A 14,017-nucleotide genomic window follows, 5' to 3' on the forward strand; every position below is an offset into this window, starting at 1 on the left:
TTGTTTTGCCTGGTGGCCTTTTGTTGGCTCCAGTGTCCGTAGTTTCTCTCTGGAGATTGTAACTGCCATTCTTGGCACTTTCCCATACTTTAGTCCGTTGCAGTCTGGTGGAATTTGTTTGTCTATGTTGGTTTGTTGGTTTTGGTCCCAGGGCTTGCTTATTAAGGGTTAATGAGGCCAAGCACTGATAAACAGACTGATACAGTGTTGATAGATAGCGCTGCTTAACTCTGCCAGCCCAACAGCCAGGAACCAGACCACTCCTGAGATCTATTTTGTTTTTTGGCCTCTGTTGGACACAAAATAGGTTGGAAAATATGATTAACTTTCTAATTTGATGCAAAATGCATTTTCCTCATTAAGGCAAGAATGTATCTTCTTAACGGCAGCATTATTATGATTATAGTGTTGGAAAACCACTTCAAGCTGGAAATCTCACTACCCCAAGGTTGTTGGTTTAGTATAAATGATAGCTAATTATTAAGCTGTGCTATAGATCTTTTTAAAGGAACAAATCATGATTGTTTTGATGTTTCACATTGTTCCATTTCACTTCCATCCTAAGTTTCTCACTGTGACCCAGATCTTCCTTAAACTTTAACCCAGTGGAACTGGTTCCCTATAACTCTGTTAACCAACCACTTTAAAACCGAGAAAGTTTAGTGACCCCCGGCTTCTCTGTTCCTCAGCAGGCGTCCCAAACCAGCCAATATTTTATGTGGCATGATGATGAGACCGTTTTCTCATGAGACCAGCTTATGACTTTTTTCAAGGTCAGAGGTGAAAGAGTAGAGAAAGACAAGATAAATATTGTTAGAGGGGCTCCTTTTAACCACCGTATTAGTTGCATGCTTTGCTTTCCTGCACCGCTTTGTATGTTTACACTGAAGATCATTGAGGCGCTCAAGTGTGGCGCCCATGGTAATTACATTACAGCGAATCTTGGTGTCGAGAGAGATCATTTGGGGGTGAGAGTCACGTCCTGCTGTGTCGGACCCATTTATAGTCTCTTTTTAGTCAAAGTCAAAGTCAAAGTTTATTTATAAAGCACTTTTTTAAAAAACAGCAAGTGTTTATCAAAGTGCTGTACACACATAAAAGAATAAAAATGTCAAAGATACAAACAGTCAACAACACAAAAAAAAGACAATAAGACACCATAAAAAAATAGAAGAATGCATAGTCCATGCATTATGAATCAACTCAGTGTTTACAATGGGAAAATGTAATGGAATTCACCAATTTCACAGGTCTCACGAGAGTTTCCTGAATCACTAACAAAGCAAAACAAATTCAAGTGTGAAAAGTATGATTTCTGTGAGGTCATCCACTCAATCTTTCTCGCTTTCTCTCTCCCAGGACTATCTTGGCTGCATTATTGACTGTGGTGACTTGCCTCTCAAACCAGAGGAGGTCAGCACCCTCTTCTGCAACATCGAGGACATCTATGAGTTTAACAGGTGGGTGTCTTCTTTCTTTTAAAACTCTGGTGGTCGAGATGTCCGTCTGGGTGGTAGCAGTGTCTGCTGAATTTGTCTCAAACACAATGACTGGCCTGGGTCCTGGTCTGTCCCATCGTGAGGGACAATGTGCAGATGTCTGCCAAGAGCGAGTGTACGGCATTTCTGATGCACTCCAGCAGACTTTCCCTGGACTGCTGTAGTTGATCTGGAATGCTCTTCAGGAGACGTTTTCTCAGCCGTCGTCATAACTTAAGCTCTTTTTAAAAGACATGCAGCATATGGTTTATTACACTGTGAGTTCATGCATGGTCCACTGAACAATTTAGTCAGTCTTGTTATGTGTCTGTTTCACACTGTTTATTGCAAATGACACTCTGTGTTTATTTCAGACTCATATGCATGGTTTAGCCCAGTGGTTTTCAGTTGGTGGGTCGCTGCTACTTGCCACTCAGACATCCTGTTTTTACATGATTCTGTTTCTTGGTTCACCTCCACTCCACATCATCCCTCTAATGACATTAGGCAGTGTCAAAATTTAACATGGTGCCTCACTGCCAGCTCTTGTGGGAAATTATCTTGGCTGTGTTGAAAATAGAAAATCTTCAAAATTCTTGGGTGTCCTCATGACCTTATTTATTAAAACTTCCTTTAATAAAATGGCAGGACTTTTCTTCCCATCGCAGCTGCTTTTGGCCTCTGCTTGAGATTATATTGGCATGTAGTAAGCAGAATGAATTATTCGTTTTTAAGAAAGCCATTCTAAAAGGGATAGTTCACCCATAAATAAAAGATCTTTCTTAATTTACAGTTTGTAGTGACCACAGGCTGTCAAGCTCCAAAAATGACAACAAAAAAAAGCACCATATAAGTAGTCCATATGACTACACTACTTTTACTAAAGTTTTGGTCTGTAAGTTTTTTTTTTATTATTTGTCTCTAAATGGCTCTATTTTATTTATTTATACATTTTTTTGTATGTTGTATGTTTAAAGTGCCTTATAAATCCGTGTATCATTCGATCATTCGTTTTTTGATTTAATATTGAAAGTAGAAAAATTAGAAAACGGCTCCTTTTTCGTATTTTCGTTTTTTTTTCCAAAACACGAAAAATTAGAATTCAGCTTAAATTTTCATTTTTCGTTCTTGGGTGGAAAAATGAATAAACAGCTTGAATATTCGATTTAAGTAGTTAATTAATTAATTTGTTTCAAAATAAATATTTTAAACTAAGACAAAAAGGAAAGAATAATAAATTGGCTTGGGTATATATAGGCCTGTTCACACGCAAGAACTGTCATTCCCCCCTATCACATTAAGAACCACTGGTCTACACAGAAGAAATAACTGTCTAGACTCTGCCCCTGTACGAGTTGTGTCGAGCTATTCATTAGACTGTTTGATGAGAAAAATATGAAATTGATAAAATGGGTTATTAATCCGTACAACTGCAGCAGTGGAGGACTATTATTCTGCTGCGATACTGCAGAAGAACTGATGACGGCACGGTTTGATCTTCGGCTGACCAATCAGCAGAAAGGGGCGTTTAATTCCCGCCCACATGTAGAAATCTAATATTCAAGCTGTTTATTCATTTTTCCACCCATGAACGAAAAACGAAAATTTGGAGAAAAAAAAAAAACACGAAAAAGGAGCCGTTTTCTCATTTTTCTACTTTCAATATTAAATAAAAAAACGAATGATACACGGATTTACATGGATTCTTATACTCACCAAGGCTGCAATTATTTGATCAAAAATAGAATAAAAACAGTAAAATTGTGAAATATTATCGCAATTTAAAATAACTGTTTTCTATTTGAATATATTTTAAAATTATATTTATTCCTAAATCTGAAATTTCAGCATCATTACTCAAGTCTTCAGTGTCAAATGATCCTTCAGAAACCATTCTGGTATGCTGATTTGCTGCTTAAGATACATTTCTTATTATTATGAATGTTGAAAACAGTTTTGCTGCTTAATATTTTGGAAACCAAAATATTTTGGTGATATATTTTTTATTTAGGATTCTTTAATGAGTAGAAAGTTCAAAAGAAGTTCAAAACAGCATTTTTTTAAATATAAATCTTTTGTAACATGTAAATATCTTTAATATCACTTTAATCAAATGAATGTGTCCTTGTTGAATTAAAGTATTCATTTATTTGTAAAAAATAAAATTAAAAAAATTCCCAAAAAACAACATTTATTTGAAAATGTAAATCTTTTGTAACATTGTAAATATCTTTACTGTCACTTTTATCAAATTAATGTGTCCTTGTTGAATTAAAGTATTCATTCCTTCGTATAAAAATCCCAAACTTTCGAACAGTAGTGAATATATTCCAATTCATCTGAAGCCACATGCTGTATTTACATGATTAATAGACTGAAATTTAAGTCACTCTGAAATCAAATCATTCAAGTCAGCACACAGCTCTCAAATCATATGAGAATGAATAATGACTGAAATTTGGTCTATTCATCCCACAAAGCTTTGTGTTTACGGAAAACAGGGAGTTGAAAATTATTCAATATTTCTCTGATTGTGTTTGGAGAAAGAATAACAGCATGTGGGTTTGGAACGGCAATGATGGTGAGTAAATGATGACAGAATTTTCATTTCTGAGTGAACTACCCCTTTAGATCAGCTCTCTAGTTGTTAAGACTATATAAAATGAATGACTGACCTTGTTTTTTCCTCCCTTTCTTATATTTTAAACACACAAAGGCTCTCTCTTTGTCTGTTCTTACTCTTAAAAGTCCTCTGCTCATCGCTGTGGAATGTAGCCCCTGTATTCAGACTTGATTCTGTTGAGTCTACTTTCTTGGCACCGGTCAGAGCTTTAGGACACATACAGATGTCATTTTCCTCTCAGCCAAAGCAGCCGGGCTCTGATGTAGAGCTCCAGCCCCTGTGGTGAACGAGCCACACATGACCTGTCAGAAAGTGAGGGTGCAGCCAAGCGAGCAGTGCATCCTGGGACAGCAGACAGGACTTATTTTGTTCCCGCAGTCATCTGTCCAGTTATACTGAAACATTGTAAATTATGCCTTTGCACTGGAATGCTGCATTTGTCTTGTGCAGCGACTTCAACAGAGCAGGCTCTTTTTGCTGGCTTGGGAATCTCCTCTCTATTTTACAGTGATGAAAACTTTCCACTGCTGACTCATTCTTGTGTTTTACAATAGTTTTTTTTTTTTAAACCTTCTCATCAGTTCATATTGTTCTATATGTTTATTTTAGGAGTTGTAATCGCACCCTTGATTTTTCCACTCTGGTGGCCTTTAATGGGTGTTAAAACTTCAGGATCAGCCACATTGTCCTCAGTGACTCTTCAGGATAGACCTTTTTTTTTTAAACCCATACTAAATACATAATTTCTTATTATTATCAATGTTGAAAACCGTTTTGCTGCTTAATATTTTGGAAACCGTGATAATGTGTTTTTTTTTTTTTTTAGAATTCTTTAATGAGTAGAACGTTCAAAAGAACAGCAACTTTTATTTATAAATCTTTTGTAACATTGTAAATATCTTTACTGTCACTTATGATCAAATAAATGTGTCCCAGTTGAATTAAAGTATTTATTTCTTTGTAAAAATTTTTAAAAATTAAAATAAAATATGTAAATCTTTTTAAATATCTTTACTGTAACTTTTGATTTTTTATTTTAATTGACCTTGTTGAATTAAAATATTAATTCCTTTGTATAAAACAATCTCAAACTTTTGAACAGTAGTGTGTATATTCCAATTCATCTGAAGCCATATGCCATATTTACATGATTAATAGACTGAAATTTAAGTCACTCTGAAATCAAATCATTCAAGTCAGCACACAGCTCTCAAATCATATGAGAATGAATAATGACTGAAATTTGGTCTATTCATCCCACAAAGCTTTGTGTTTACGGAAAACAGGGAGTTGAAAATTATTCAATATTTCTCTGATTGTGTTTGGAGAAAGAATAACAGCATGTGGGTTTGGAACGGCAATGATGGTGAGTAAATGATGACAGAATTTTCATTTCTGAGTGAACTACCCCTTTAGATCAGCTCTCTAGTTGTTAAGACTATATAAAATGAATGACTGACCTTGTTTTTTCCTCCCTTTCTTATATTTTAAACACACAAAGGCTCTCTCTTTGTCTGTTCTTACTCTTAAAAGTCCTCTGCTCATCGCTGTGGAATGTAGCCCCTGTATTCAGACTTGATTCTGTTGAGTCTACTTTCTTGGCACCGGTCAGAGCTTTAGGACACATACAGATGTCATTTTCCTCTCAGCCAAAGCAGCCGGGCTCTGATGTAGAGCTCCAGCCCCTGTGGTGAACGAGCCACACATGACCTGTCAGAAAGTGAGGGTGCAGCCAAGCGAGCAGTGCATCCTGGGACAGCAGACAGGACTTATTTTGTTCCCGCAGTCATCTGTCCAGTTATACTGAAACATTGTAAATTATGCCTTTGCACTGGAATGCTGCATTTGTCTTGTGCAGCGACTTCAACAGAGCAGGCTCTTTTTGCTGGCTTGGGAATCTCCTCTCTATTTTACAGTGATGAAAACTTTCCACTGCTGACTCATTCTTGTGTTTTACAATAGTTTTTTTTTTTTAAACCTTCTCATCAGTTCATATTGTTCTATATGTTTATTTTAGGAGTTGTAATCGCACCCTTGATTTTTCCACTCTGGTGGCCTTTAATGGGTGTTAAAACTTCAGGATCAGCCACATTGTCCTCAGTGACTCTTCAGGATAGACCTTTTTTTTTTTAAACCCATACTAAATACATAATAAATATACACAAATATATACACTACCAAATAAAATGTATAGACTACCATTCAAAATTTTTTAGAGAAATTAATACTTTTATTCAGCAAGGACACATTAACAAAAGTGACAAAAATTACAGCTAGATTTAAAATGACGTGCAATAAAAATATTATGCTCAAAAGTGATATTAGCCTTGATTTTTTTCTTCACATGTCACATTTCATCATAAGCTGGTATGTTTTTCTCCATGGTAACTAAGCACACTAACTTGTGAAATAAAAAAAAACACTTTATCACCACCATCACATCACAGATGATAGTTTTTTGTTGATATAAATAATATTCATAAATATTATTTCACTTTTTTTTCTATAATGAGTTTTCAAAAGGCTTCCAAATCAGTTTTAATAATTATCTACATATAACCACAAAGAAAGCTGACATTTGTTGCTTAAAAAAAATCAACTAATGGGTCATAAAAGATTCATAAAAATGGGACACCCCATAGTCTCATGTAGCAAATACACATCAAGTGTACCATTTCAGACAGGACAATTGAGAAACACATTTAACTGCCCAGACAGATTTCCTCCATTAAGTGAGATAGCAACAACATTTACCTCTTTTGTGTGCTCTTATGGGGTCAGTCTGTCACCATACCAAGCTTTGATTTCATTTTGGATTATAATACACCTTAACGCTGAGATTAAGGAGTATTCGTTTCTTAATAAAGACAAATCTGGTTTTCCCTAAAGCACACGTCTCACTGTCCTCGTGTCTGCTCACTGTCTCACTGTGCTTTGATCTCATTTGAGAGAAATAATGGGTGTAGATTTGTCTTGAGGATTTGTATATTGCATAAAAAAGAATGACTGTGAATTTCCCCTACCATAGGATGCTGTGTCTCCAGCAAAAATAAAGGCTTGACTGCTGTAGGAAATATGAGCTAGATGAAAGGAACCGTAATGCAGCGAACTTCTGTTTGAGTTATACACACCATGTTAATGGATGAATTGTGGGAGTAGGACAAAAGAAAGGGATGAGACGAGGAGGAGAGTATGATTCGAGACAAGACGACAACTTATGAGTTGAGTCCAAAAAATGGGAAGGGTGAAGTGAAGACTGAATGGGACAAAGAGAATTGGGTTTTTTTACATTCAGGGCCTCCTGCAGGTAACTCGCCGTTTCTGGTCATAACTCCTGAACATGAATAAGTGAGACTTTTTGACTGGTGTTTATTGTAGTCTGTTGTATGGTTTTACAACATGGTTTTGTAGCCAATTCTGACACAGTCAAAGAAAAAATGCTTGTCAGTGGCAGGAATCATGCTGTCGTTGCCACATTCAACTTGTGTTTATATGGTGTTTCCAGTCGCTCTGCTGATTTTGTTACTGGTTTTATCGGTTTTGCTTTTAATTTTTTTCCTTTTTTACATTCAGGGCCTCCTTCAGGTAACTCCCCGTTTCTGGTCATAACTCCTGAAAATGAATAAGTGAGACTTTTTGGCTGGTGTTTATTGTAGTCTGTTGTATGGTTTTACAACATGGTTTTGTAGCCAATTCTGACACAGTCAAAGAAACAGTCTGGTGTCTTAATGTATTAAATCTCTCATTTTAACTCAAACACTCTTAAAAATCTCTTTGTATGCACTGTATCTGGCAAAGAAGAACCTGGGAAAGTATTTAGTATGTATATTGCACACATATTTCAAGTCTCAAACTATTGGTCCGCCAACAGTTTCCTAGGATTTGAATGAAGGGGCCAAAACCTCACAACATTTGCCAAGATCTAATTGAATCCAACTTATTTACTACAGTTCGGACAAGAAAGCAGATACTTGTGGCTTTGAATCAACAGTAAGATCTTTATTGTTTTACAGTTCCAAATTACGGAACTATGTGTTGTTGTTATTATGCCACACCTTTTCAAGACAATCAAGTCATCGTTCAGAAACATCCCATCCCTACAGGCACCTCGAACACCAAGCTTTTTGGACAATCCAAGAAAGCATGCATGAACTCAATTCAATTTCCTTTATAACCACAATGAATGCTCCCTACCACAAAGGTCAGCCACTAAATGAATTTTGTCTTCAGAGGGGAAGAGAGGATGATGAAGGCTGGAGTGCTGCGGTTTCCTTCCGAACTTTTCCCCTCAGCCACATGAAGGGGAAGTCCATAGTGTTTAGAGAGCGTCACGTTGTTTTCTTTCACGATATGGAAGGAGGGGTTCCCTCGAGACTGACCAGCCTGGCGGTTTGGGGGCCTCTTGGGAATGACTGTTGGAGTTCCGCTAATGGACTGAATGAAATACGCCGTGCCTGGTCGAGCTGTCATATAGCTTTCATTCAACCCTTCCTTCAAAACATAGTCAGGGAATGTCAAACCACTCATACCCTTACATGGAATATAGAATATAGAAAAAGTCCCACCGGCCACAAGAGATCATATCAATTCCATAACACTGAGGGAAAATCCATTTGATTCCATCTCATGTTTGAGTAGTGAAAACAATAGAGTTTAGTGAAACAATAGAGATTGTTTCACTAAACCAAGCCCAAGCTTCCTTTATTGCCTTCCTGACACTGTTACTAGTCAATTTAATTCAAAATTAATGTTTTTCATTGATTTACTTACCTGAAATTAGCATTTTCCCCACTAGCAGAATGCAGAAACTCCGTGTAGAAAGGTTTTCAATTTTGACTGTGGTGATATTGGGGTATGTTTGGAGGAAATCGAGCCAAAATGAGAAGTTTCCCATCTGTGCGCATTTAAGCAATGGTTTGGTCTAAATGATAAAAAAAAGAAATGAATGCTGTTTGGAAACGCAGGCTGGAGTTGGAGCCCATTCCAGTCAAGAGTGTCCTCTTGAAACTCCAGTCCCAGATGTTTCCTCAGAAAGGGAATAACATAATTTAGATAAAGAAACAGTTCAAGTCTCATGTCAGAAAACTGGTCTTCATATGCCACAATGGATTTTTCAGCTTGCAAATGCTTTTGTGAGAATATGTGAGCAGGAATACATGTGTCATGCACCAAAACTGACTCGATTCTTTTTCTGTTTTTTTTTTTTTAAAGTGAGCTTTTGGAAGATCTGGAACGTAGTCCACATGCGGCAGCCATAGCAGAGTGCTTTGTGGAGCGGGTAAGCACATGACTAAGTAAAATATACATTTCTTCCTGTTCCTTCCACACAATACACATATCTCGAGACAAGGAGATTGTGTTTTAATGCACGTCATTCTAGGAGTGTTGTCTAAGGTAATTCCAGTTTTGTTAATTTGTAATGTTGGGGCCCTCGCTTAGCAATATGGCAGAAGCACACAGGTATGTTTGGGCCAGGAAAACAGATGGACTCTCTTAAACGAAATCGAAACATATCAGCAAACAGCGTTGAACTTTTAACACATGCACACGTCAGCTAAGTGCATTTGCAGACACTGTTGGCATTCTTGTCTCCACACCACAATGACACAACAATGAGCAGACCTGGCTGGGATGGGAATCAGACAAGGACATCATTGTTTGGAGTGCTAGAGAGGTCAAATGTCCTCATGGCTCTTTCTGCAATGATTTGTTTCATGGTTTGGAAGAAGAAAATCAGTCTATACCTTTAAATCGTCTGAGGCTGTGTCTCATGACCCAATGTTTACCTCGTGCTGAAACAGCCACTGTTAGGATCAATTAGCGCTGGCCTAGGAAGTAGAGAGTACATTCGATTAAGCCATTACCGGTGGGTTATTTTGAGGGCTTGGCTCAATTTAACCTTCTCTAATGTTGCAGTGTCTCAAAGTCAGGTTTTTTCCCATAATCTCTGCAACATCAAAAAAAAAGAAAACTTGTTCCAAATCAAGCAGTGCCTCTAGACTAGATATCAGGCTCCAAATAGAGCACATATTAGATGTGTTTACATGCTCGTACAGATGTAGTTCAGTGACTGTAACTCTGCATCTGCTGAGCTGCCCATATCTGGTCAGATCTGGGTGTATTGGCCATTGCCAGAGCAGATGATGGGGTTCACTTGTTTGGCTTGTTCTGGTACTGCTTCTGTTTTTGGTACGCAAACATTTAGTGGAAAAATCTCCCACATACTGCCAAGTGAATGCCAGTCTAGATTGTGCCATTTTTAATTGTCTGTTAAATTTTTGTCTGGTTTCATAACCCTGAACTCTATATGTATATTTTTGATGTCCGTAGTTAGTAGTGTACTTTTGTTAATAGAATGAAAGCATTATCTTTGAAATCACTGTAACAATAATTTATGATTTTGTTTTTTTTAGAGTGAAGCTTTTGACATTTATACCATATACTGCATGAATTACCCCAAGTAAGTGAAGAACATTTCTAATTCTCTGATATTATCACTAAAGTACTGTTCAAATTTTTTTGTGTGTGAAATAAATGAATACTTTTATTAGTTATTTATTTATTTAGATTCATTAAATTGAACAAAAATGACAGTAAAGATATTTACATTTTGAAATACATTCAAATATAAATGCAATAATATTTCACTGTATTACTGTTTTTACTTTATTTTTGATCAAATAAATGCAACCTTGTTGAGCATTAGAGAGTTCTTTCAAAAGCACTGTAAAAATCTTACTGGCCCCAATTTATTTTCAGTCATTTTTGAACAGTTCAGACAAATGACCACTGAATTTATTGAAAAAATAAATAAGTAAATTTAACATTTTGAGCTGCCGAAATAGTTACAAATCTTAATTGCCCCGCATATATCCCTGAAAACTCTGTTGCATAATGATACAAGGAGAAGGATTTTTGTAGACGGCATAATTAGAATCATGTGATGTACGTCAACCAAAGTTATGTATTGCATGTAAGATATTTTTGATGAATGTCATGTGGTTTTAATTAGTCTGTGTTAGATATATGTCTAGAAGAAAAATTAGACATATCAGAGGCAAACATGCTTGGATGATGACTACTTGGAAATACTTTTCAGCCCCTCTCTTAGTATTCCCATGGGCCTCTGGTACAGCAGTAGCAGATGTTCTGCTAGAGGTGATTCTGATCCACCTTTAGAGAATTAGCTGTTGCATATTAATACAATAACTCTGCAGTTACTCAAATTCTTAAAATATTTTTTATTATACATATTTTACACTGCAGTACTTATTATATATGCATCAAATGGTGGTGAAACACTGAGTTACAGCAAGAACAAAATACAAGTTTTTTGAAAATGGAAGAAACTGGAGGTTACACAAAAACATAAATACTTTTGAGTTGTATTTAGCATTCAGAGACTGTATGTGAGAAGTCTAAGCGTTCTGTAAGTACATTTGTAGATGGCCATCAGCTGAATGCATTACCACAGGCCTTAGGATAAGATGAAGTGCTGTCAGGCAAAGCTGCCAAACTGATGAGTCTCCCGGTAGACCACCCTGCTTAAAAATCTTCCTCCCCGTTTCCATCCAGCTCAGTAACAGTCCTGCGGGACTGCATGAAAAATGAGAGCCTGGTGCGCTTCTTCCAGGAAAGGCAGGTCTCTCTGTGTCACTCATTGCCTCTAGAGACTTACCTGCTGAAACCAGTGCAAAGGATTCTAAAATACCACCTCCTGCTGCAGGTCAGTGGAGTACAATGTTTTGACAGTAGTGCCGATTTTAGATCTGATCTTTGTTTTTCCTCAAAATTATGTTTTTTTGCTGGAAGATGGTGTACAGGTGTAGATATGGCATCTACTAGCATGGGCAAATGGGGCCAAGCTAGTAAACTTTAAAACAGACAGGTAACTCTGGTCAGACTGTACAGTACAGCTGATCTGTTGTCGCCCCCTTGTGGTAGGAGCTGTCCAAACACTTTGATAAAAGTGATCCAGGGTATGAGGTGGTGGAAGATGCCATTATAACCATGACAGCAGTTGCCTGGTACATCAATGACATGAAGAGGAAACAGGAACATGCAGTCAGACTGCAGGTAATTCCAGCCATCAAATGCTCCCTATGACTTTTTACAGAATCAAATATTCTGTAACTCTTAGATTTTAATTCTGTTGCAAATGTTACTTCTTTTTTTAAAGGAGATTGAGAGCTTGTTGCTGAACTGGACTGGGCCTGATCTCAGTGGTTTTGGAGAGCTGGTACTTGAAGGTTCCTTCCGGGTTCAGCGTGTGAAAAAGGAAAGAGCATTCTTTCTTTTTGACAAAATGCTTCTCATTGCCAAGAAAAGGTTGGATCATTTCATATACAGCACTCACATCTTTGTAAGTCATCATCATTTGTCATCAGATTTCAGTTTTCTTTCTAAATCTGCTGTGTATCTACAGTAGAGTGTAGCATTTTACTTAAAGCATTTAGGATATGCAAGCCTCATGTTTTTCTCTTTCTCCCTCTCATCTTTCAAGTGCTGTAATCTGCTCTTAGTGGAAAACATGAAGGATCCCCTCTGTTTTAAGGTGTCTGACCAAACGATCCCAAAACAGCAACACATTGTTCAGGTAAAATATTTAAAATGCACAACAGACAGACAACTTCATTACTGAAACATTTTGTAGATGCATTACTTGTTTTGTGTTTGTAGCAACTGATTAAAAGTAATGAAAAGACACTTTTTGTAGTGTATATTGCTAAAAACCTTACCATACTTCTCTGTAGGCTAAAAACCAGGAGGAGAAGCGGCTGTGGCTACATTACCTCAAAAGGATGATAGTGGAAAACCATCCTGCATCCTTACCCCAAAAAGTAAAATTTTTTTTTATAGGTCAAACTATGCATCATTATGTCAAGGATAATGTACAGTCAGATGTGGACTCACATTCACTTCAGTTATACATAGTTCACAGAAAGACACCAGAGCGCTAAATGTCTATTTAAAACATGTTTTCCAGGCTAGGCAGGTTCTTGGTGACAACTTCTGTCAGTGTAAGTATTCTTTGCATTCTTGTAATTTTTAACTGTTGCTTGTGGCAATGAGTGTGACTTGCTGTGGAGTATTCATTTTATGTATCATACTCAGCCCCACAGTTTGATCAGGAGCCAATAAGAAAACCAATGCCTTCTCCACGACTGGATGATGTTCATAACTACCACAGAGGAAGAAGGCAATCAGGTCTGGCATGTTGCGTTCATTAGAATACCTTAAAATTCCAACCTGCAATAATTCAAATACTCATAAACATGAACTTTGTAACCCCTGACAGAGGCACCAGAGTTCATCTACACCCCAGAGAAAGCCAAGAAAAGCCTTCCACTCCTCCTAGAGGGTAACCTGCCATACAAGCGTGGGAGGAGACAGTCTGGTGAATAAAATCTAATCTCAGATTTTTAAAACAGGCCTAAAATTAAGTTATATACACAGCTGCACAATTATATCTTTTTTATTGCATTTTTTACGTTTATTATTGTATATATATTTTTTTTTATTTAGTGTTGTTTGTTAAGCTATATTGATATCGGCACCACATTAAAATTCTTGTACTATTGTACTTTGGCAAAAAAGGTTTCTAAAGTTTAAAGTTTATCTTTATGTGCCTCAAGCACCTGCCAAAGATTTAGAAGCTGCGTTCCAGCAAAGTGGTGAGTGTAGACTTTAGTTCTTTCACTTTCTATAATTTTATGTTATCTTGTTGTTCTTTCATCAGTAATGATATTATTTTGACAGTGAATGTGAAAAAGTAAACATTGGAAAACTTTTAAAAATAAATCATTTTTGTTTCTATTTTTCTTTTTCCAATCTGCCATGGCTTCACTGCTCATGGAATCCAGGTTCTTTAAAGGTGTGAAAGAATTTAATTTTCTTCCATTAAACATTATATGTC

General features: G+C 36.8%; 1 protein-coding gene across 2 annotated transcripts in view; it reads left to right on the plus strand.

The window, feature by feature from the left end:
* The window catches only part of LOC107657556 (serine/arginine repetitive matrix protein 2-like), a 55,573-nt gene that overhangs the window by 35,169 nt on the left and 6,387 nt on the right, over window positions 1–14,017 (plus strand). Inside the window, exons 4-16 of one of the 2 annotated variants that reach the window (XM_016445694.1) lie at window positions 1,360–1,460; window positions 9,313–9,379; window positions 10,515–10,561; window positions 11,677–11,827; window positions 12,046–12,177; window positions 12,281–12,463; window positions 12,605–12,697; window positions 12,855–12,941; window positions 13,088–13,121; window positions 13,216–13,308; window positions 13,400–13,498; window positions 13,716–13,775; window positions 13,965–13,975. In XM_016445694.1, coding sequence (XP_016301180.1) covers window positions 1,360–1,460; window positions 9,313–9,379; window positions 10,515–10,561; window positions 11,677–11,827; window positions 12,046–12,177; window positions 12,281–12,463; window positions 12,605–12,697; window positions 12,855–12,941; window positions 13,088–13,121; window positions 13,216–13,308; window positions 13,400–13,498; window positions 13,716–13,775; window positions 13,965–13,975 — 1,158 coding nt within the window. The remainder of the gene's footprint in view (window positions 1–1,359; window positions 1,461–9,312; window positions 9,380–10,514; window positions 10,562–11,676; window positions 11,828–12,045; window positions 12,178–12,280; window positions 12,464–12,604; window positions 12,698–12,854; window positions 12,942–13,087; window positions 13,122–13,215; window positions 13,309–13,399; window positions 13,499–13,715; window positions 13,776–13,964; window positions 13,976–14,017) is intronic. The other variant, XM_016445695.1, reaches the window with a different exon arrangement.

The sequence above is a fragment of the Sinocyclocheilus anshuiensis genome, unplaced genomic scaffold, assembly GCF_001515605.1.
Source record: "Sinocyclocheilus anshuiensis isolate Anshui unplaced genomic scaffold, SAMN03320099.WGS_v1.1 scaffold255, whole genome shotgun sequence".
NCBI classification, from domain to species: Eukaryota; Metazoa; Chordata; class Actinopteri; order Cypriniformes; family Cyprinidae; genus Sinocyclocheilus; species Sinocyclocheilus anshuiensis.